The sequence below is a fragment of the Haliaeetus leucocephalus genome, unplaced genomic scaffold (genome assembly GCF_000737465.1).
Source record: "Haliaeetus leucocephalus isolate CR32 unplaced genomic scaffold, Haliaeetus_leucocephalus-4.0 Scaffold636, whole genome shotgun sequence".
In the NCBI taxonomy this organism is placed as follows: domain Eukaryota; kingdom Metazoa; phylum Chordata; class Aves; order Accipitriformes; family Accipitridae; genus Haliaeetus; species Haliaeetus leucocephalus.
Window position 1 is genome coordinate 5086973 of NW_010973072.1, and position 24432 is coordinate 5111404.

The 24432-nt window shown below is 35.0% G+C and overlaps 1 protein-coding gene across 4 annotated transcripts; it reads right to left on the bottom strand.

Moving 5' to 3' along the window:
* Positions 1–698: 698 nt before the first annotated feature.
* ZC3H7A (zinc finger CCCH-type containing 7A) lies at positions 699–24227 on the bottom strand. Of its 4 annotated transcripts, XM_010578460.1 has the most exons (22): positions 24115–24227; positions 22923–22962; positions 21875–22072; positions 21166–21324; positions 19392–19472; positions 19264–19305; positions 18425–18455; positions 17619–17899; positions 15018–15225; positions 13976–14040; positions 13085–13277; positions 11234–11395; positions 10407–10603; positions 10080–10177; positions 8840–9021; positions 6700–6776; positions 6042–6175; positions 5566–5671; positions 4918–5026; positions 3908–4041; positions 3405–3568; positions 699–2083 (listed from the first exon to the last, which is right to left on the bottom strand). In XM_010578460.1, exons 1-22 carry the CDS (start codon positions 24180–24182, stop codon positions 1894–1896), a joined length of 2919 nt encoding a protein of 972 aa, XP_010576762.1. In that variant the 5' UTR covers positions 24183–24227; the 3' UTR covers positions 699–1893. The 4 variants fall into 4 exon arrangements, with proteins under 4 accessions (XP_010576762.1, XP_010576763.1, XP_010576764.1 ...); XM_010578461.1 differs by lacking the exon at positions 19392–19472 and having other exon boundaries at positions 24115–24214; XM_010578462.1 differs by lacking the exons at positions 19264–19305; positions 19392–19472 and having other exon boundaries at positions 24115–24214.
* Between the last annotated feature and the right edge of the window lie 205 nt (positions 24228–24432).

A 24432-nucleotide genomic window follows, 5' to 3' on the forward strand; every position in this document is an offset into this window, starting at 1 on the left:
GAAAGATTTCACACCGTCCTTACAGAACAAGGATTTCATGTTTAGTCTAGGATTACTTCCAATAATTTACAGAGCACTTACATTAAACAATGACAGCATAAAATTGAGAAAACAATTCAGAAAGGCACACGATACAATCAGGTTTTGTCACAGAAACAACAGTGTCCATAGTACTCTATTTCAAGCTCCGTTTATTACAAACAATGTAAAAAAATCAGCATTGCAGCAGGTGGTAGTTCAAGCACCAAGCTAATTTCGTATGCATACTGTACATCGTATTCAAATGTACTTCAGCCTAGCCTGTAAGGAACAGTTCTTTCCCAAGTTCCCCCAGCTATGGCTGAAGCAGAAGGTGGTGTTTTAATATTCCTTGTGCTTTTATTTTGTGAAGTGAAATGGACACAGCATCCACGCCTGTCATGTGTATGGGCATCACTGAACTTTGGTTCAACACTTTTTACATACACAATATATGGCCAATGAATACATTCAAACTACTGAAGTCATTCTTAAAGCTCTTCTAATTATATAAGGTCAGCCAATAACAAAGAAAAATACTCTCAAGAGGAGGGAAAGGTCATGGCAAAAAAAAAAAAAAAAAAAACCCAAACCCCCCCCCCAAAACCTAGCTGTAGCCATTTTGAATGAATGAAAAAAGCTTAGTTAAAGAAAAAAAAAAAAGGAATTAAGTGAACACACAAAGAAAGCTGAAAGCATGATCTGCAGAGAAACCAAAACGCAACAGAAGCTCCAGCAACGATAAAGCCAAAAGGCTCGTCAATCATCTCAGCCCATGAACGGTTTTCCATTTCCTGTGGTCTGCAGGAAATGCAATTTGAAGTACCATCCACCTTGCAGCCGAGATGGTGGTTCATGCCCAAGTCAAAAGGCTGAAAACACATCCCAGCACCACGTAGCTCCAAAATGCTTGTCTACTTTGCAAGTTAGTTGGCCATTTTTGTTACTTTAGTGATGTGATGAGCTAATGACAATACAGAAAACTGCAAACAAGCAGCTGGAGACACAAATACCAACTTACTAAATTTTTAGCTACAGGTGCTCAAGCTTTTGCTAATAGGCAAATCATTGTTTGCTTTTTTTTTTTTTTTTACAAAATCTCAGTCCTGAGAGGCTACATGCAGAAAACAGCTTTGTGTAAAGTTCTCTTTATTACAGGCAACATTAGTCCATACAATAATACACAATACTGACATACAAGTGTAATCTTTCAAAATCATCATTTAAACAGCAAAGACCAAGAAACAGAATTTTAACTACTTCATTTTCAAAAATTAATACTTTTTTCCTCCCAAGATCCTTTTTCAGTAAATTATATTGAAACATACAAATAGAGAAAAAATACCCATTCAACATATACTGTAGTTAAATGGTTATTTTGTTTAAAATCTTTAATAAGAAACCTTTTTTTTTAGCAACCTACATATAGATAAGTAGCAAACTTTGTTTTAAACAAATCCTCTCCATTAAAAGATCTGAAGAATTTTCATCCATCATTTTCTTCTTAGCCCATAACACTCTGTTTTGTAATACCTTGATACCTTAAAGTTTTTCAACTGAAGGACTGATACTAGGGGGCTTCCTAGATATTATAACCTCTCTTCCCCCCCCTTCTATTTCCTAACTTTCTGTCCAACAGAAGGTGAATAAGCACATAATACTTCAGATTTTTTTTTTTTAATCACCACTCTGTTTCATGAGAGCATAGACAGGTCTGCTCAATCCCCCTAAATCTACTATATTTTGCTGTTCAGGAGGAACAATATATGCCAATAAAAGCAGAAAACCTGCAGCTTTTCTGTCACATGCTTTTGATTATTGTCAAATTTTCTGGTTTATGCTTCCAGCTGATAACATGTATGTGTCATCTCAGTATTAGTTTAAATCTTTAAACAAAAAACTATATTTTCCAAAGTCATTATCACTGGGAGCAATCAAGTGGTCTTTCCTTGCTTTGCTGAGCTTCATTCTTAAAACTTGTCTTCGTTCTTCCCACTCATGGAGTTCAGCATTTCCATGGGCAAATTTACAGTTGTTTCCTTCAGTGCAAGTACCAGCCATATATCTGTTAAGACAGATTTCAAATAGTGTTTTCATAGAATTATCATGATCACTACTGTGTCTAGGTATTTTACTCTGGTCATGTTTTTCAAATACACTAAAATATTATGGACAAAAAAATAATTGGAAGAGTATTTACTTTTGAAGCAAGATGATACTAACTCTGTTTAGCATTCAATTATATTTTTCTTTCCCAGCTGTCAAGTATTTATAAAGGACAAGAGATGGCTCTTTTCTTTCTGTTCTTCATGCTCCTACTTTACCGAGTCATTTAATGCCCCAAACCTTTAATTTCATCAGATCAAATTATCATTTAACTCACTAAGCTAAAGAACTACTATTGTTAAAAAAAAATCCAACTAATTAATTACACTTTGTTAACTAAATTTGGGTTTTTAAGTACTCAGTATGACTTAAGAATCTATTTTATCCTAGTATTTTTGTATTAAGTTATAAGCATGCCAGTTTGTATTCACTTTATACTGCATATCTGAGGTCAATTGGCGTTCAAAACAAATACTTTTAGGGTGTTACTTAAAAGTTTAGTAAAGGGGGCATGTAAGCTTCCAATGCAAATACTGCAAACAAAAAATAACTTGCTTTATATGTTGTGCAATTTCTCAAGATCTCCAAGGCATTCAAAATCTTTAACTTGAAATGCAGTAACAAAGGTATCTGTACCAGCAAATTGAATCTTTAACTCCAGAATACAGATTCTGAAGTTTTTAGCCTTCCAAAAAGATTACAACAGTGAAAATAACTTTCAACATATTTACAATAAAAATCTACTGCAGTCAGGTAAGCATTTAAGAATTAAAGGGAGAAGCAAAACATACAACCAATGCTGGGGAAAACCAACAGTCTTGGAAGTTCTCTTCCACACGTTGCTAAACGACTTTCAGTAACAAATACTTGATTTTAACAAATTTGTTTTAATGCTAACAACATTTCTACTTGCCTTAAAGCTCCAATATCACTGTCCAGCTAGGTATTGTTCTTGTGTTCCACAGGTAATTAATATGCAGATGCCTAAGTAAACTTGTAATAATACCAACAATATTTCACACAGCTGCAATAAACTTGCAACCTTTATTAACATCACACAAGCAATTAATTTGGTTCCACAATTAGGCACCCTGAGATCTAACTCCCTGAGTTCTAACAGTACATGTTAAAATACTGTTATTTACTTAATTTCTTGTTGAAAGATGTATGCAAAGCAAGAAATACTAGAAACATTGTCCATCAAAACTAATAACTGCCTTAATTATTTACACTATGAACTGTCATTTTTCAGCATTTTTAACACCTCAAAAACCACATACCTATCACAAATGCTAAAATATCCAGTTGGAAAGCGATACTGCCAGCAGTTTTGATCGTCCTCAGTGTGGAAAACCTTCTCTTTATGCTTTTCAGAAGAAATGTGACCCTGCCATTGCTTCTCACTATTACAGTTCTTCCCACACATCCAACAGTGAAAATCCACCTGGTTTACAGGGAATTTGGAAACAAAACATTGAGAATTCAACACTGTAATCACAGAACTGCTCCTAATACATTTTGAATGTTTTCTTTATACTGGCCTGTAAATTGTTGTTTACCTAAACAGATATAGTTATTTAAATAATCACCTGAAGTTTATGATCTCCACTGGCTTTAGAGGATTCAGAGGAACTGCTTTACAGTGTCAGTTAAAGTTTGCATTTAGTGTAGCTAGCTATGATCTAAGGAAGCACCAAGAAAGTAAGGACAATATATGTTACTGACTGGGGAGTAGGAACAAAAACCCACATTTGAATTTAGAATTATACCTATGATTACTTACTGTAACTTCAGCATAGTCAGTTGGCATGTGAATTTGCTTCCCATTTTCTTTGTTTGCCTGAGCAGCTGTATCATCTCCTTTTTCTGGTTTTTGACTTTTTAGCCATATGTCATACAACTGCTCCAAGTCTTGAACTAATGAGAGCAGAAGCTAAAATAAGTAATTAGCAATTAAAGCAAGAGTTTGAGAATACTAGATAAACGACTGAGTTTGCAAGCATAATTCAGTCCCCACCAACTGTAAGAAGAAAAAAGGAAGGACACAATGTAGACAGTTACACAGTTTAAAGATAAGAGCCAAGAGCAATATGAACCTCTAGCCACTTACCAAGACCCATTTCTGCCTATCTAGGGGAAAGAAAGATGTTAAAAATTTCTGAACAGGCACCCAAAGTACAGATAACAACTGTGCTGCTGTGTATCAATATCTGAATTTCAAAGTACTAATATAAAGTGTGCTACACTTTTTGGTAAATTTAGCCTGCTTTCTTGCAGACCATGATATTATAATTTATGTCATTTATTACTTCCAATTTTCAATTATTTCTCCCCATTAACACTCTAATGGAATAACAAGTCAACAACAGAAAGTGAATAGTAATTCCCAGTAAATACACCGCAGGGGGTGGCGGATGGGGAATTCTTCCGCAAACAGCTTTCCCCCATATGTCATCAACAGAATCCTAGTGTGTGCACATGGCAATATGGAGTATAAACACCAAACAACATTGCTGCATGATCAATATACTATTTCCAAGACATCTAAATTAACTGATACAAACTACTTTATTGTTAAAAAACACATCAAGCAACAAATATATAATATAGTTATTTCTATTTAATACTGTTTTTGAATACCCAGTCTGGGCTTATTCAAATTAAAAGAAAAGGCACCTGCAAGGTTTACTACAGAAGACAGTGAAAGAAAGTAGATTAAAAAGTAACTGAGGAACAAGAAAGAAAAGCAGAACAATTAGATTTACAACATGTTAAATTTACTCCTCTACTTACTGCTGTTCTCCTTCATATAGGTCCACATCTCTCTTTCCTCAGGACTGTGAGCAAATGAGCAGTTTCCATCATACTGGCATTTCTTGCCTGAAGCAATATGATTGCACAACTGGAACATGAATTAAAAAAAATATCCTTATGAATATAAAGTAAAAATGGATGATAGTAGAAAGTGTTTTGGGTTTTTGTTTCCTCCCCCCCCGCCCTGCCCCAGGTCTTGGCTAGTGTTTCTCCTCCCAATTAGACATTAATATCACGTGAAAAATAAAATCATGTTTATTTTATAAAAAACTCATGTATTTTACTTAGAAAAAGCAAACTGCTGGAAGCAAGTACTATGACTGCTTTTTGCCTACCAGATTACCAGACCACAGATATGTTTAAACTATTTTTGAAATATTTACTGCAAATAGTAAGAACTTAGTTAAATCACTTAAAAAGTTACTAACTTCCACTGATGAAAAAGGGCTTCAGTAATAACATGTGAGATCAGTGCTTTTCTAAGGCTGAACTCTGTAGAAATGCTATGAACATATTCCCACCAACTCCCATGGGAATTTCTGCAGAACTGATGAAACCAGCCCAATTACTAGTATTTTCCAGTTACCTTATTTACTTAACTAAAATATTAGTTTTAGGTTAACATACATCAAATTGCAGAGGCACTTGTTTCTTTGCAGGAAGAGGACGAATGGTCATCCACTTCTTACGTTCATTAGACATTACTAGCACCACACGGCGATCTTTGGTCCAGCTAAAAAACAGATGCATTCACTGAAAGAAAATGCTATTAAAAAAAAGACACACTGTGTACACAGAAGCTGAACCAGAAAAGCCCAGAAAGGTTCTTTATAAAGCTTTCACCATATATTTGAGATTTAACTAAATTCTACTGAAACTTTACCATAACTGATTAAAAAAACCCCAAAACCCAGAGAGCCACCAAAGTGTTTCTCATTACCAATTATTAACATACTACAAAGACATGACAGTGTACTGCTTTAATATGGTTTGATTTTTTTAATTCCTTGTATGACTCTTTCCTAAGCAGTAACAAGGTTTCCCAAAAGAGGTTCTAAATGGCTGACAAAACAGTAAAATTTTCACTGTTTGGTCTTACTTACGGGTGTCTTGCCTTTGCACTACAGTATTTTTTGTTTCTGTCTGGCTCATTCACTTGACCATTTCTCCAGCACTGACCACAAACAAACTTCATCTTCAAATTAAGCGATCCATATTTCATTTGGTTCCCAAGGATCTTAAGCCAAAAAAACAACAACAACAATAAAAGGTATTTTGTATCTGCAAAGAAATCCATACATAATTATGAATTACCCCCTACAATAAACGTTTACAACACATGTCCGGAAGCAGATGTTACACTGCATGCGTTGTAATAGTTTAGCTTGTAATTTCAAACTAGACATTTCTTAACAAATGCATTTTTATTTAACTTATTTCTGATTTAGGTGTATGTAACAGAAGCTGTGGTAATATATACCAACTAAACACATAAAAGTCCTACATATTGAAAAGATAATTAATTGCCCTATGGCAGCTGACTTTGAAACCATATTTAGGTTTTATGTTCCACCTATGACAGAATAAGCAAAGCAGGCCTTTTAGTGTGAGCAAGCCGAAGAAAGCCTACAGTGAAAATGATTATTTGAAGAGAGCATTAAAAAAAGTGATTTCTAAAATAAGCTATATTATACACAGACATAGAAAAAGAATTACCATCAAAGTCACTGTAAAATTAGTTTAATAGAAAACAAAAAATACCTGTGATCCATGTGCACTAGCTTCCATGTTCTGCCAGTATTTCTTTGATTCTTGAACAATAGTATCATGTGAAATAGCTGTAAAGGAAGGGAAAAAGTTCTTGAGCACTTATGACTGTTGTAGAAGTACAGACATGCTCAAACTTGAATGCTGCTGAAGCCCCAGAGCTTTCATCTATTTCTCTTTTTATATATTGTATACATATACATAACACTCATGTATGGGTGTGTATATACATTTACATCCATACACACACAGGCACATGTATATACATACTTGAGAACCTCCTGAGGGCCTCCAAAACAGAAATATTGCATATATATCAAAAAGCATGTTGAAAAGCACACAGTTTTTCAAATTACAGATTGCTCAAATAAGTTAAGGTGCATCTTTGAGTATTTATTTAAACATAATGTACTAAACCTCTAATGACAATCTAATTAGAAAAGCTACATTGTATTATGGACCACAGAAAAACTATCCAAAATGCAAGCTGACAGACACTACACTGCCCCTGCCTTCTTTTCAAAGATTTTGAACAAGGCCTGTTAATTAAGTTTTGTTTCAGAAAAAAAACCAAAAACCAAACATTCTTATAAATACTTTGGCTAAGGTTCCTATGGGAGCTATACAGTGTTTACACATATGGTAACATTTACTGCTCTAATTCCACAAAAATATAGAGTGTCATCCATGTTTGGATTTGAGGGTCAGTAAAATGTTTCTTGCTTGAGGTAGCATTTACTTCCCACACCTTACATTCAGAAGAGGAACCTCATTCAAAGAGCAGAGACTGAACTTTAACTGACTTCAGCAAAGCATGAGGACAGCATGAACACATCATAAAATAAAAAATAATGCCTTCTGTGGTGAATCAAGTTTCTTGGAAAGCACAACCCTTACTTCAAAATAGAAATTATAGCGTAAGTATTTGCTATCCTTGATTTTGTAGGGGCAGCTGGTAAGAAAATAACTGTTTTACTTTCACACAGAAACTTCTAAAGGCTCATCCAAGGAGAGACAGAACAGGAAATCAGCAAAAAAAAGTCATCTCTTGTCTGTATTTGACTTCCTTCCTCCAAAATTTTCAGGTCAGTGTGACATCTCATGTCAGTATGCCTGTACAAGAATCTAGATAGAAAGCTGAAGTAACAAGGAGCCTCTTCTTCAAAGAACGGACAGGTGAGGATAAATCAGACATAAAAGGGCAAAAATGCCAGAAACACTGTAACACACTGGGATTGCCACACTTCCCTTTTTCCTCGGTGCATCACAATGATCCAACATGATTACTTAATATGTAAAGTACTGCTATCATACAGAGCAAAGTAGGAAGAATGAGCAACTGTTATGTGGTACCAATTATTTACTGCTAACAGTTCAATTGCTTTTTTAAAAGAGAGTGTCATGGAGAGTTTGGAACTCATGACCAAGGAAGAGACTGCAAGTACAGAAACACGTCATTCAAAAGCTGTCAGGTAGAACTGAAGTAGTAAAATTTGTTATCCTCAAAAAAACCAACAAAACCAAGCAATATCAACAAGAAGCAGCCTAAATGTCCTGTGTAAGCAAGAACAGAAAGTTTTATCAACACATACACTAATAAGAGACAGAGTAGTGAACTGGAAAGATTTATTTTCTGGCTCACTATGTAAGACTATCAGAATGGCACTAAGCTAAAAGAAAGGTTTAACTGTGTAAAAATTTGATTCTTGTACCGGGGGATGAAGGGAAACAATGGCATAAATAAAATATTTCAAGCTTTTCTTTCAGTGCTCTGTGAAAAAAATTTGATCAAGATCTTCCAAACTTCGAAGGTTTAGAAACAGAAACAAATCTAGTTTGACTTGGATAAAATATCTGCTCAAGACTTTTAGTTTTATTTCAAGAAAAAAAAAAAAATCTGATGAGTACTTTTGACAGTTTTTATTACTAAAAGCCTGCTGATTTTGAATAGCTAGTAGCCTACTCAATACTTGCCATCATATTTACATTACTGTTTATTGAATATGCTATATGAAAGATTCCAGCAAATTTAAGTGAATGCACTGATCCCAAGTTGCTAATTTCAGAAGGGAGTTGAGCCAAGGACAAAGTGGCATTATAATGAAGAGTAAAGCGAGCATTTTACCAAACATACCTGTTTCTTTTTGCATTATCCAGACTTTAAGCTCTACCAGACTGTGAGCATAAAAACATTTATCCTCTCGTAAACAGCCATAATGCACCTCATGTCTGCACAGGTCAAGCTGACATCGAACTTGAAAAGGGCGGATTTTGGAATATTTCACCATAGTTTCTCGCAAAATGTGGACAAGGCACCTGTTTTGAAAACAGTAAATGTTAGATATTCCTTAAAATGAGTTTGTTCCTGCGTAGAAAACCACGTAAATTAACCACTCCTCTTCACAGCTTATTCAAATGTCTGTTTAACAATTTTTACTTGAAATCAGAAAGTCAAAAAAGTTTCCAGAAGGAAGTAGCATCTAATTATTTCTAGGCTGAGTAAACGAACATCACAATATAGTACTCTTGTGAAATCCAGAGGTCCCTCTTCTGCAAAGCATTACTGATTTCAATCCAACTGGATCACTCATTTCCAAGAGGGAAAGCATATCATGTCCACTGCCAAGTATATATCCTGATCTAATTACAAATACAAGTACTTATTCTTTTGCAGAGCACCATTAAAGAAAGAGTTGATCCATCACAGTAACAGCCCAGCTCTTACAGCTGTAGTTTTTCCTCAATATAGGGAAGTAGAGTACAAACAAAGCCATTAAAATGCTCCCATTTATGTTTCCATCATATAAAAACTTAAGTCTATTAATTCTCCAAAACTTATTTAGCACTATTACCACTATGAAGTCTTTGTAACTTTCAAAGAATAAAGACACTTTCCTCACACTATTTTTTATCAACTGAATTAATAAGGACTATGGTCTATTTCAGACACTGTAATTAAGGTAAACCTGTTCTTAACCGAGTTAAAACTACAGCAAAATAAGCAAAACAGACCAAAGAGCAAACTTACAAATTCCTGTATTAATTTAACATCACACATCTGTTTACATCAATGCAGCTCACCAGGTAGATAAGCTATTAACAAGCTGACACCAAAACCGCTAAGATTCAAACACGAGTGTGGATACCACTAATTTGAATGCATTGATGAAGAAATAGTTCACTTTCAGTTTAGTCACGAGACAATCCTTGTTCTAAGTTCCTAAGTTTGTCTTACCCATGCCACCAAAGCATAACAGTCAGTTAGCAAGGAAGATAAGTTGATCAACAGGTAAGAAATGAAAGTCAATATTAAAAAATGCCCTGAAACCTTTGCTTTTAATTCAAAACTTAGAGAGATGGTATTTCAGACATACTTGTTATCTTCAAAGTCATGCATAGCAGGGTGAGAACAAGAGGATGAGTTATCCTTGTTCCTTTTGCTTATTATTCTGGGTTTGTGATCAAAACATTTCTGGAACACAAAAACAGGTAATTATAGAGTATGTATTTTATATATTTAAAAATATACCTTACCTTAAAGATTTTAGAGACTTCAACTAGTCTCTAACCTAAAGCTAGCCAAATTATTATTGAACATGCATTTCAAAATTTACAAAATAGTCATGCATGAACTAAAGCATTTCTTTCCAGGTAATTTTATTATTATCATTTTTACTGTGTCATTAGAAATAAAGCAGCACCTCACAAAGAAACATAAATAATCCATGGTGTTCTTGAAGAAGTCGGGACACAGTCAAGTTGATCTTTCCATTTCCGCCAAAAAGAGCTTCTCGACTAAGGGCTCCTTTGCGCTCCAGTGTCCACACATCAATCTCCTCTTGGCAATACGCAAACGTACAATGACCTGGATATCTGCATTCCTCTTCAGCAGCAACATCTAAAATGGCAACATTGATTATGACATTGTTTTTACACAACTTTTTTTGTAAATTCATCTTAACACTTCCTCTATCTCCACTTCAAATGTTTTTAATGAAGAAGCTACATCTGTTGTAAATGGGTCACTTAACTCTAGCGGACAGAAGCAAAACCTTATGCTGAATGACTTGCTGAAAATGTAAGACTCCTCAGAAAGGTTGATGCACACCTCCGTCAGCTATTCTTTTCTAGTCTAAGGCAACAATGCTGAGAACCCAAAATAGCCTTTGCTTAAATATAGCTGTTAATTAATCCACAAGTCATCTTGCTTGCATCGTAAGTAGAGCATCATACTGCAAAAGTGTAACAAGAGAATGCTTTTCTGTTTGTTTTGAACAGTAATAGCCCACCACTCAGAAGGGAAGTTATTCATGATGAAGAACAGAAGTACAGTGCGTGTTCCCTAAATAATCACATTAATGGTCAAAACACGGCTCCCCTTACAGCCTTTGAAAATGTAAACAACCCAGTGAACTTCCTTCACCTCCCATGAGCAAAAATAAAAACTCAATCTATACTTCACTGTAGAAAAGCTAAACTATATTACTTTGAGTGTAGGCATTAACATTTTACCATCTAGAACACATACCTTTACATATATAATATGGTCCCACATACTGTGTCTTTGTTGGTCTTGGACGTATTTTTTTCCATGATTTATCTTCAGAGTTTTTTATTCTACCAATTAGAATATCCTTCTTACATTTATGTTCTAAACTGGGATGGTAAGCATAATCCAATAATTTAGGACCTGAAACAATCACAGAAAATTGCTTATATTTGCATAAATTGCAACATACTTTTAACATTTCCATACCCAGACTGGCACATGAGCCCAAAAGCAAAGTACACGAACATACTGTATAGAATTCCTACTTGCACCAGCAACTCTAAAGAACCAAAAGTCATTAATAGCCATGTTGAGCAGAATAGAAAAAAACCCGAATACTTACAAAAGGACCAGTCTCAGCAAGAAAAAAACCACAGGTTATTTGGGGAGGGATGCTGTGTTACAACCTTAAGATTACTTTTGGAGAGCAATAAATTGCTGCATTTTTTCAAATTCCAAAGTATATGTTTCCATAACACTAACTTAAAACTTAAATTGTAAGTCAATGCAGACAAATTCCAAGGATCAGTAAATGGCTCTCTTAACCTTCAACTTCCATTGTATTAGAACAGTTACTACGTTTAGAGACAAAACACACTAGATAAGAAGTACACTTGTGCCAAAAATAAATGCCAATCCCAGAACTTTGTGATTTTGGAAACAAAAGTATGCCTAGCTTTAAACTCTGTGTTTAGGATGATACTAAAGTGAAGATTACATTATCACCAAAATGAAGAAATCAGGGAGAGTCTGAAGATGAGGAATGCTCAGTGAATGTCACTGTTTAAGGGACTACAAAAACTAGAGTGTGACGCAGTTCCCCTAGACACGAAGCTGATGGAACAGTACAATTTCAGAAGTAGGTAGTAAAAGCAGGAGACACTCCAAGGCTTTGATAGAGATGCAAAGAAACAGAAGAAATAGATGCTTTGATACAAAAAGTGAAGCTAGGAACATGCTAAGTACTTCCACCAATATTTTTATAGTTCCTGCTTTTAACAGAATGTGTTCTATGGTTTTTCAAACATCATTTCATGGATTTTTTTCTTGTAAAAATAATTTTAAACTAATAGAAAAGTTCTAAAAACTACAATAGTCATCCCCCAAATGTCTCGATACAATTCTTCATTAGTATATCAATATCGATAAAACCTATAACGTGAAACACAATGCTTATTTTTAAGATTAGTCTTAATAAAAGCTATTGCCTCTAGAATATGGCTCTATTTAACAGCAACAGCTCAGGCCTAGAAGATTAGTTATATTAAAGCCCAATACTGGTTAAGATCGTTTGAGTCAATACAGTGGAGTTAATTATTACTAAGGTTTGGAAGCCTCAGGATTATGATTTAGAATTAGTTTGAAAGAACAATAAAACAGATGGGATGTGAAGGTTACCAGGTACTTTGAACTGCGGTTCAATTCCCCATGGCCAATCAGAGAGAGTATTGCAAGTTTTTTTTTTTAGTCTTGAGCAAAGGTGTCATTCTTCACAGTACCCTGGGGGTTGGGAGGAAAGTGAATACAGAATGTGAACGACCTTACACAGTAAACCTACAGGTTGGGGAAAGCGTGTGGTGATTTGTGGTGGGTTTAGGAATCAAGAATCTATTAGGACACGAAATAAAGACAAGAAGAAAGATGATAAAATAGTTGTTGAAACATTTTACCAGTTCCTTAATCATAAGTTTGTACTACATCTGCAAAGAACAAGTCAGGATTAACACTGTTTAGAATCCAACAGTATTTTAACTTATGAACACTAAAATTTTAAATGTATGCTTTATAATTTTTTAAAAATCAACCCACTTGAATCCAAAAGCCCCTTACCTTTTTTGACAAAACATAACTGGCAGGCCTGTCTTAGCTCATGTGTACCTTCTAATGGGTTTCTTCCCACAAGTGCTGAAGATATAGGTATATTAGCAGTTGTGCTGCTAAAAACATTTGAAAAGTCATTTCTAGTTTGGCCTGCAATTCCCATGTAATTTTCAGACCCAAACAAACTACTGGGGCCATTTATCTGTTGGAAGAAAGCATATTTTATTTGATCCATATAATTTAATTTACCTACAGTTAAAATTTAACCTACTGAAATTGTTCTTCAAAGCGTAAGAAAGACTACATACAAAATTTGTAACACCCAGCACAGACTAAGCATATAACAAGATCCATCCAGGTACAGGGAGAACAGCAGCACTTGCCAGGCTAAGTATTACTCCATCCTGGCTCATAAAGATGCAATCCTTCATGCCACCCTTCCACACATAATCAATGGCCAGCAGCATAATTGAAAATATACAGCATGACCAGGGTACAGAGACCAGATGAATTCTCAGACACAAGGTGATCTCTGTTCTGTTCCTATACTAGGACAGGTTTCCAGGATTATTTGGCACTCAGATAAGAGATTTTCTCTCTTAGGTTGGTCATTTTACACTTCCACAGTATTTTACAGGAAGTTCCTCAGAATGGAAAAAGTGGCTATGACAGTAGTCAAAGTTTGAATACATAAAACACCCTTTGTACATTTTTCCTTGTGTTCGATTACTGTAGCTGTGAGCTATGGTACAAATGTTCTCCAACCCAGAATCATATTTTAATGGTAAAAGTGCCATTTTTTAAAAATAGAAACTTCTTCTGTAAAAATTAAGATCTATGTTAAGCTTTCAAGGTGTTAACATTTGAATTGACGTGAAAGAAAACATGAAAAATACTTACAAATAATGGGGAATTATTGCTGCTAAGTGTTGGTGTTCCATCTCTAGAAGCTGAACTTGAGAGGTCTAAAGAAATAAAAAGAAGTTTTAGTTATTTCGGTTCCCCAAAACATCCTATGCAAAAAATTATTTATCATTCCTGAGAAGTATCAAAGGTTTGGGGTTTTGACAAATACCAAAAGGTTTTTTTGTTTGCTATGATTACTTTTTTTTTTTTTCAATCATGTAAAAGCCCCTTGTAAACATCTGGGCTGAAAAATTACTAGGTAATCATCTATAATATAACCATCTGATTAACATCAGCAGTAGCTTCACAGGCATATAGTGAAGCAACATGAAGATACCTGTGCAGTACAAAAAGGGTAGCTAGATAAGCAATACCTGACTATCAAAAATGAGGACATGAAAGAGGGTTAAGAGGATGCTTTTATTTTTATTTTTATTTTGTAAATTTGGCTTTGTTCTAAAGAGAGCATGCTCCTGTAACACTGGTAATTAGAGACAAAACTTTATTTTATATTTTCTAGTTCACTGACTATCTATATCTTGTTAGTTCACATACCTGATTTCACTACGTAATTATAATCCCCAGAGTTTGAATCCAAACATGTAATACTGCTATCTTTTCAGGGTACACAGTTATATTAGCCTTTTAGAATTCTTGTTTATTGCCAAATCCTCAAAAATGGTTTCAGCTGTAAGAACACTTTTTTTTTTGGAAAAAAAAAAAGTTTGAAGGAACATGGCTCCTTCTTCATACTTATTCACCTGAAACAAGTAACTTACACAATAAATGCAGAAAAACTGAACAGAGGGAGCTTGGAGCATGCTTATGCAGACCCCAAGTAAACAAAAGCTTTATTTATAAATTCTTGTGTACAACCAATACTGATTATCAATACTTTCCAAAACTGTGAGCACACATGAAATATTATGTAAATGTTAATTATTACTGAAGAGTTGTGAAAACTCATTTGCTAAAAACGGAAGCCAGTTGGCTCATGCACAACTCTCATCATAAAAGGTTAAGACTCATTTCTTACCTCTTTTTGGGTCACTGATTGAGAAGGTGCTTAATGGTGAACAAAAATTTTCCAGTGAAGAAGCCAAAGGCTGTGAAAAGATTTCTGAAAGAGAAGGTGATGGAACAAATCCTGCAGTAACTGGCAGTGTCCCCAACAAAGAGGCAGAGAAAGGTACACTAGGAGCTACACTTCCTGCAGGAATAGGTCCTCGGGCTCCTGTAGTTTGCTGGAAAAAAGGAAATTTAAAAAGAATGTTCACACACTGCAAAAAAACTCTAAAGAACATAATATGCAATAGTATTTGTTTTAGTAAAGTTTTTGCCAAGTTTTTATAAACCTACTGAAAAACAACACTAAGAGGTACAGTACAGTACTACAGTACTGTACAGAGCTACAGTACACTTAGAGAACTACAGTAATCAAACCCTAAACAATGCCTTAATGCAAGGAATCATCCATGAATCAACCACTTTAAAGGTTCAGTTAGCTGAAGTTTATTACATTATTAACAGTTTTGGATTTTTTTTATGAATCAGATCAGAGCTGAATTTCCTAATTACGTTAGCAACATGAGATGACAGGGAAGAGTAGGAAGAGTCAGAAATCCACATTTTTTTTCTAAATAAAGAGAACATAATTAAAATTGCAGTACAGTAAAGAATTAAGAGTTAGCTTTGAAATAAATCTTCAGATACAATCAAATGATACCATGTTCTGCAAAGGCCAGATCACCTTTTTCTCCCCCATGGAAAACAACACATCCTTCTGTACTCCTTTGTTAAGGACATACCAAGTGGGGGAGTTCCTCTTCCTTCTCCCTGTCATCCCAAGAAACTCCCCCCTTGTCTGGAGGTTGACCAAATAGGTCTGCAAGGGGTTTGACCAACATGAAACTCCCTGTTCCCCAAGCTGTTAGCCTACAACTCACTCAAGATTCTATACGACACGAGACTGCAGTCTATTTTGGTAGGCTGTATTTCCTTCTGGCTTTCACTACGGTGTTGTGGTTTAACCCCAGCCAGCAACTAAGCACCACACAGCCACTCACTCCGTCCCTCCCCACCCAGTGGGATGGGGGAGAAATTCAGGAAAAGAAGTAAAACTCATGGGTTGAGATAAGAACGGTTTAACAGAACAGAAAAGAAGAAACCAATAATGATAACAACACTAATAAAGTGACAATAGTAATAATAAAAGGATTGAAATGTACAAATGATGTGCAGTGCAATTGCTCATCACCCGCTGATCGACACCCAGTTAGTCCCCAAGCGGCAATCCCCCCCCCCCACTTCCCCCAGTTTCTATACTAGATGTGGAAGTATGGAATACCCCGTTGGCCAGTTTGGGTCATCAGTCCTGGCTGTGTCCCCTCCCAACTTCTTGTGCCCCTCCAGCTTTCTAGCTGGCTGGGCTTGAGAAGCTGAAAAATCCTTGACTTTAGACTAAACACTACTGAGCAACAACTGAAAACATCAGTGTTATCAACATTCTTCACATACTGAACTCAAAACATAGCACTGTACCAGCTACTAGGATGACAATTAACTCTATCCCAGCTGAACCCAGGACATACGGCAATCCTCCTAGGATCTCTTAAAAATAATTACTTTCTACATTTCCAAAATACTTTCTACAAAACAAAGTGCATAAAACAGAAAATTAGAAGCCCAAGCATTTTTGATCTAAAGATTTACAGCTGCAGCCACAGCTGAAAAAGGAATTAAAATTACATCTCATTGAAAAATTAAGTATGCCACAGTCTCATTTAACATTGCAATACTAAGGGCTCCAAATGACTGGTAGGGCCACAGCAGAGTGTCAGTAAACTTGCTGATAAGTTCAGACATCTCTGCTGATCAATCATAGCTCTCATTCTGACTAATAGCTGAGAAACTCTGTATGCTTCACAGTCTGTTCTAGCTCTAGAATGATGGTGTAATTAAGAACAACTCTTCATGTGCCTTAATTTCTCTAATAATCTCTTCTAAAAAGTATAAAAAGTTAGACTCATGATGGTCTAACTATTTCTGGTTATCCAGGAGGTGGGTCTGGACAAAGCTCTGATTGCAGAGATATTAGTGAATGCACTAGAAGAGCACAGTGCAAGTACTACTGTCCTGCAAAGCTATAAGCGTATGTTTAACTATAGTTTCTGCAACTACAAGGTGGACACTCCAACACATTTTCAGGTTCTGAGAGGGTTTACTAGCACCACAAAAAAAAAAAAAAAAAGACTACACACCAGCCCAGACTTCTAAAGTCTACTTCACTTTTCATAGTACTTCCTGCAAATAATATCCCTCCCACTGTGGCAGTGTTGGTAGTAGTATAGCAGTATTTCTGAAGTAGTATCCCTCCCCTAGCAACCTCACTCAGGTTTTCCAACATGCAAAACCAATGTAATTGTCTTTGGAGCTCTTCTGGGTCCTGGTACCTTTACAGCCACATTTGCAACAATCTGCCCCTGAGAAAAAAAAAAATCAACTCAACTATGCACAAATACAGCTCAATGTAACTAGGAAAGCTAACTCACATTTTGCTACTAGCCCCTTTGATAAAAATACAAGATCCCACTCAAAGACAGTCTTTTGAGAAAGAAAATAAACAAAAAAGTCTTACCATTACACTTTCATCTGGATCAGGCACAGAATCAAGTAATTCATCAAGTTCTTCCCCAATAATTATATCTCCATCTCCACAATCTAAACATGCTTCTGGCATAGAGAAAGAAACATTCCCTCCATTTGCCAACACTGCAGAAGGCAAAGAAACCTTTTCCACTTGAAGAGGCATAACAGAAGATAAAGATGGTACAGGTACTGATGACACTTTAGACACTTCAGAAACAAAGTTTGATGAAGAAGCAGCAGAAACCATCTCTTGCTTCTGGTCAGATAAATCTGAAACAGGTAAGACGGGAATGACTGGAACTTTTGTTCAAAGATGTAAAAATATCTTGCATAACTTTTACCCTGACAATGTGGGGGGTGAGGGAGTGGAGAAACATGAAGAACATTGAATGTGATTTTACTTAAATGTTTTCAGTTTCCACTAGCTTCCAATTCATGCATACCTATATTTCAGCATTTATATATTACTCAAACTAAAAAAGAGAGGAGAAGTTACAGACCTAATACTTTACTAAATCTTCAGCATATTCTCCCCTCCATATTTTTCCAAGTTAAAGATAACAGTATGAGACAATCACTATAGGAGCAGTTGCAATCATATCAAGTTGAAGAGACGGAAAGGAAATTTGCTCAGCCACTTAAATACGTAGTTTTAGAGGTAGAGATCAGACTTTTTACCACAGATCTTTCAAATGACAAGATGAATTTTCTTAGGAAATTTCATAACAAATACAACAAGATGTGCATGGTATATCTAGCTTCCTACCATTAATACTGTAACACAACAAGACTCACCTAACTCAATATCTTCTACAGAAGAAGAATTCTGTAAGTGAGAAAAAAATACCTCTCAGCACTTTGCACAAGAGCCATTAAAAATTACAAATACATATTTACAGACTAAGAATGTAAGTCCTCAAATTCAGGTTTTATAAAATTTGAAATTTATGAAGTCTAATGGAATTTGAAGGTCAAATAATTTTTTAGATAAAGCATCCATTTGCAGACTGAAATCCACTCATGTTACCACTAAAAATCTGCAACCAACCAACAAAAGTGAGAATGATACTTCGGGGAATGAAAGAGTCTGAACAGTATCTTAAATGAGCTTTTGCTACGTTTCCTCACTTATTTACAGCTAAATTGTCTACATGCCCATGAAAAAAGTCTGTAAGATAGAGATGAACTTCTCATTACTGCTATTCAGACACATTACAAATAGCAAGACAAATGCAAGTTCAGCTGCTAGCAAAGGTCAAATTTGGAAAAATACATAAATTAAAAGAGATTTTATCCCAACACCCTTTACTTTGATAACTGTCAACAAAAAATAAGCACATTAACTATGCCCTTGCCTCAAGACATTAAAAGTAAATATATTCATCTCACTGAATTTAATGTTTTAGCTAACACTTATTCTACAAAGATAACTTGACTGATAGTCTTATGTCCTAGTCTGCCATAAATATACAGCAAAACTGAACACAAAGATTGATAGAACCCTAAAATCCAAAATAACAGCATCTTATATAAAATGTCAATTGCACCATTTCCACTTCATCATTGTGAAATTATGAAACAATTATTCCCTCTAGTTTCAAGTCAGCTTGCACTTGGAACATGTAAAACCTTACCTGAGCAGATACATCGCTAGAAACTGAATTTGAGGAGGGTGGCTGAAATGAAAAGATACCTTCATTAAATAAAAAATTGGTATCAAGAAAGGGAAACTTCAATGTAAATTGTTAAAATAAAATCTTACCTTTGCTCTTACATATGCTTTTCTTATTTTTAACCCTAGTTTTTGAGCTAGTTCTTGGGTAAGCTTAATCACACTTTCATCCTAAAAGACATAAATAAAATTTCATCATTTACATGTATTGTCATCTAGTCAAGACATCTGTTTACATCTCAGTCTATATTCTGCAAGATCCCTATATGCAAGATGTCTCATAATGCATCTTTATTCTTTCACAAACATCTGGGACTGCAAGCTAACGCTGAAAGATACAGCTGCCCTCAAGGAAAATTACTCTAATGTTTAGAGTTTTTTAAAAAGCAGAAAATACAGTATCCTTCTCTTCCATATATTTGAATTTAAAATAATATAAAGATTTTTCCAAAACCAGAGAAGTACAGAGAAGTGGGGTTTTTTGTGGGTGAGTATTTTTGTTTGTTTATTTGGGGAGGGTGTTTGTTCTTTGAGGGAATGGGGGGGGTTTGTTTTGTTTTTACACAAATTGAAGGCCACATTTCTGATTACCATAGTGTCAGCTACTACATAACACTGCTGAATATTTAATGAGAACTCTGTATTTTCACAGTAATTGCATCATACAACTAGAAAAGTTGAGTTAAAAACCTGGTTTCACTCTGTCCTATAGCTATAACAACTATCCATTTAAATTATTTTAAGATTTAGTTTTCAGAATGTGTTCTACAGCTAGAAAAAGCTTTTTATAAAACTTATATAAAGGCATATAAACCTTAAGCAAAAACATTCAGATCTGGAGGTGCAAAGTGAAGATCCAAAGTCCAACGTTACACATTCAGATAAACTGCTTGTGTCTTTGGAAACAGAACTGAAACCATCTCTGTATCAAGAGGTAAACCTACGCTCAACAGTTTGTCTAGCCATCTCACTTTAATTTTGATGTAGAAAGGCGAAAAAAATGCAACTCAGTATTCTGTCCTGTGATCAGTCTATTTTCAGCAAAGCATGTAAAGTTTCCATCAGCATTTTAGTTCAAATCAGGAATGTACTTCTGAAGTGAAATCTCTTAACCATCCTCACTCGCTGCATTTTAGTTTGCATTATGAAGGGTCTGAGAGCCAAATTAGATTCATTTTGGATTAAACTAAATTGAAAGTGCTGCAGGAGTCCACTTGGTGCACTCCAACTCTCTAAAAAAAAAAAAACAACCCAGGAACAAACCACAACACAAAAACACACCACCAAACAAAAAACCCACAAACAATCATGGAAATCAGATCCTCAGGACCAGCATTTCAGTCTACAGATCCTATCCTATACCACGCACTGCTTGCTCATATAGATATAGCCTAAGATTAGAGATGCATAATAAGTGATTCAGATGGAGGACAATGCACAGATAAGAATGTTACTAAAAGCCTGGAAAACTAAAATACAATTATCAAACCAATCAATATTGTACATTATAATTATGGGTGTTTGTTCACTTCACGTCCCAAGTATAATTCTGACTGCAGAGAATTTTAAACAATTAATTCAGTAGTTGTAGTGTTCATTGCAAACATTCATAGCACTTCACTCCCACTGCAAAGTGACTATTTCTTTTGTTGAAAGTTAACTCAACAAACTGAGCTTGGGGACTACAATGTCTGCTGTCAGACTTCACTTCCACAACAAAAAAATAATTCTCAAAGGAATAAGAAATATTTTACTGCATTAAAAAATACCCAAACCAACCAAAAAACTTTCAATGGTCTTGAGGATGGTATATGTTCTCTGTATTAAATTTTTAAAAATAATCATCAATATATGATTTGCCTACCTGTGGCACAGCAAGAGAACATTTTGCTACAGCATCATAAGCCTTCTTATATCTTCCCAATTCGTTCAAAGCTTTTGCTTTCCGATAGAGAGCTCTGAAATTGTTTTCATTCAATCTTAATGCTATCTCACAGTCTTCTAGAACTTCTTCATGCAGTCCCTATGAGGAGAAAAAAGAAAAAAAGGCACTAATCAGAACTATTATAATCAAAATATCAAATTTAAACTATATTAGATGAAGGTATTAAAACACTATAAAACATTCACCAAGGTCACTGCACTCTGCATGTATGAGTTTTGCTAAGTCACCAACTTAGGCAACTAAAACCAAGCAGGGCCATCATTCATGTAAAATACAGTAATAGTTATGAAGACAATTTAGCTCTTTCACAACAGCCATCTTATTCCACAGAGAAAGCAGCAGACTCAGGTGCAATCAGCAGCATAAATGGATAAAAATACTGTTCCATCAACTTCCAAGCCTAGTATGACTCTTTTATGTTAATATTCTAGTATTAGTAACTAAAAATATCTCAATTATTATACTTATAAAAAGAATATATTAAAGAATATGCCCAAATAATGATTTGAAACATGCCAATTCTCAAACCAACACCAAGAGCTTTTCACTTACTAGGAAACTTTCCGTGTCTTTATACTTTGTTAGCACATTGTTCTTGAGAAATCATCCAGTTTAAACAGAAGCTTACCATATTTGAAAAACATGCTATCCTGTTCACGTGCAGCTTCTCTAAAATATCATCAGAAACATGGATTTCTTCAGAATTAGCATAATCAGCTATGTTTATAGCTTCTGTATAATGACTCAGTGATCCTCTCCAATCACCTTCTCGATATACATCATTCCCTTCATTAAAAAGATTTCTAACAAGCTCTCGTATAAATAACTGGAACAAAGAAAAGAAACACTCATCAACAGCAGTTTTGTTGTTTGCCTTCTATATTTCCAAATACATTTTTAAATAGAAAATTTATACTTGTAAATTCACAGAATCAAAATGAAAAGCAGAACTTTTGTCTATATTAGTAGTTTTCTTCCAACATTTTTCCAAGACTATCTCTAATATTCAACACCACAATACATGTAAATAAAAGAGAGGCTGAACTACTGATAAAAGAATTACTTTATATAAGTAACTTAAAAAAGACATATATATTCCATTCTTTTAGCAAGCAGCAGCCATAGCAACTAGCAAACCAGTAGTACACAAAGGCTGCTTTTGCAGAGCAAAAGATTTTTTTTAATCTAAAATATGAACAATTGCGTTTTTATCTACTATATTCTCAAATCCAATGAAACCACCTACCACTGGAAAAAAAGCTAAAAAAATAAGTCTGAAAATAGAAGTCAAATATTATGCAAAATAGTAACACGTGCAAAATCAAAACATATTACGAAGATTTATGTGACTGAGGTCCTTTCATCTCACTTTTGCTGTGCTACTCTAAACTTTAGTTGGAGTAGCACATTGTTTTATCCAGTGAATGCCCCAAATTCATGCCTAATACTAGTAGAGAAAGAGTTAACCTGAACTGCTATATGAGTGAATTCCAGGCATCCAAATATCTGAACACCCATATCACAATGTAAGTAGTCCTCCAGTTCCAATATTGAGACATTGTAAATTACCATTCATACTATATCATTACTTAAATGATGATTAAAGTCAAGAATAAATATAATAAGATAGGTCCATGTTAAAAACTCTTCTGGAAATGCAAAAGTAATTTCATTACCTCATATTGTTCTTGTGTCCCTGGATAGGGCAAAGTAGATCTAGAAAAAGAAATTACCGTATTTACTTATTATACATACTACTCAAAAGACGATCACATTGGAGAATACTGGTTCTTACTGAAAGCAGTCTCACTTGCTGCAACAGTCAAAACTCTAAATATTGTCTATTGCCTTCACTGAACAAGGCCAGAGTGCTGTAGATTAGTTTGTATTAAACAACTGTGTTTTCTTATTACTAATGACTCATTTTCATTTAAAGTTACATAGCCAATCTTAACTCTGCTGTTCAAAATGTATTAAGGTTCTGAATGCTTTGAGTTTAAAACCTCAATGTGGTTTATTTAAAAACAATTTCCTTCCTCTCCTTCACTGTGCAGAAACAGATTATACATGAGGAGAACTGCAATCTTCTTGTAAGTATTATAAAATGACAAATTATCTGTCAAAAGAACACATCAATTTTAATTAAGTCATACCAATGACACTACAGGAATTTTAAGAGTTCTTTTGTATGACACACAACAGAGATCTTCTCTAGCAGAGAACAGAGGAAGAAAATTAGGAACCCTTTCCCTTCCCATATAGGTTATCTGAGAATCTATTTCTAAATAATTCTTAGAAGGGCAGTTTTCTTTTTCTTTCCCTTTTTTTTTTTTTTAAGAATGCCTTATGCGAGCAGTGAACTAGTGTGAAATTTCACAACGATTTTAAGCTAGCCAAGATCTTCTAGAGAAGAATCTGACATTGATCCAAATGAAAATTAACTACTAAGATGATTTTTCATTAGGTTAAATTTTAGCTCCAGAGAGTTGAAACATTTAGGTAGTGGTGAGCAAACCCATCCCTTTCAGTAGCAACCTAGTCTTAGGTGTAACTGTCCATAAGTGTAAGGTGGATTTTCAGGCTATCAACATTTTCCACCCACCAAAGAAATTCAATGCTGATTTTTCTTAAAGGCAGAAAAGGAATACCCTCCCACCTTCAATCTGCTCTGTTTGGGAACAAAGAGGGGTTCTCTCTTTTCTTTAAGACTGCTCCGCATTTCCATGTTAGTGTTAGCAAATATTCTGAGGAGAAACACAGGTCCTCCTCCTTCCTCCACTGGTGCTATATTAAAATGACTTTCCCAGGGCTACTCATCTCATACACACACACATACAAGCATACAAGAACAAAACAACAAAACCATACTCTATAAACTGGAGTCCTTTCTTAATGTCCTGTTGTCTAGTGCTTCTCTCTTCCGACACATTGGACATGTTATCCTGAACATCCACTTTTCGGATATGCCACTCCTCAAAAAGGAAGAAAGGTAAATGGTTGTTAATATATAGCAGCTTGCATTTGGACCAGAAGGATCCAATCTCACATCAACACTAAGTCCATCATACAAAGATGATACTGCACCGCACCTTCAGAGAATACACTCTGAAGAAACTTCAGACAAACGCTGAAGTGCCCACAGAGATATAGGTAGAAGCTCCAGGTCAGAACCAACACCCCCTCTGC

Bases quoted from the DNA above. Each gene is read 5' to 3' on its own strand.
- ZC3H7A (XM_010578460.1), bottom strand. From the start codon at position 24,182: ATGTCCAATGTGTCGGAAGAGAGAAGCACTAGACAACAGGACATTAAG. The intron at 18,456-19,263 runs GTAAGGTTTTAC...TCTCACTTACAG, and splicing joins CTAGCGATGTATCTGCTCAG to AATTCTTCTTCTGTAGAAGA. The intron at 5,672-6,041 runs GTAAGTAAGACC...TCTGTTTTTTAG, and splicing joins AGTGCAAAGGCAAGACACCC to CTGGACCAAAGATCGCCGTG.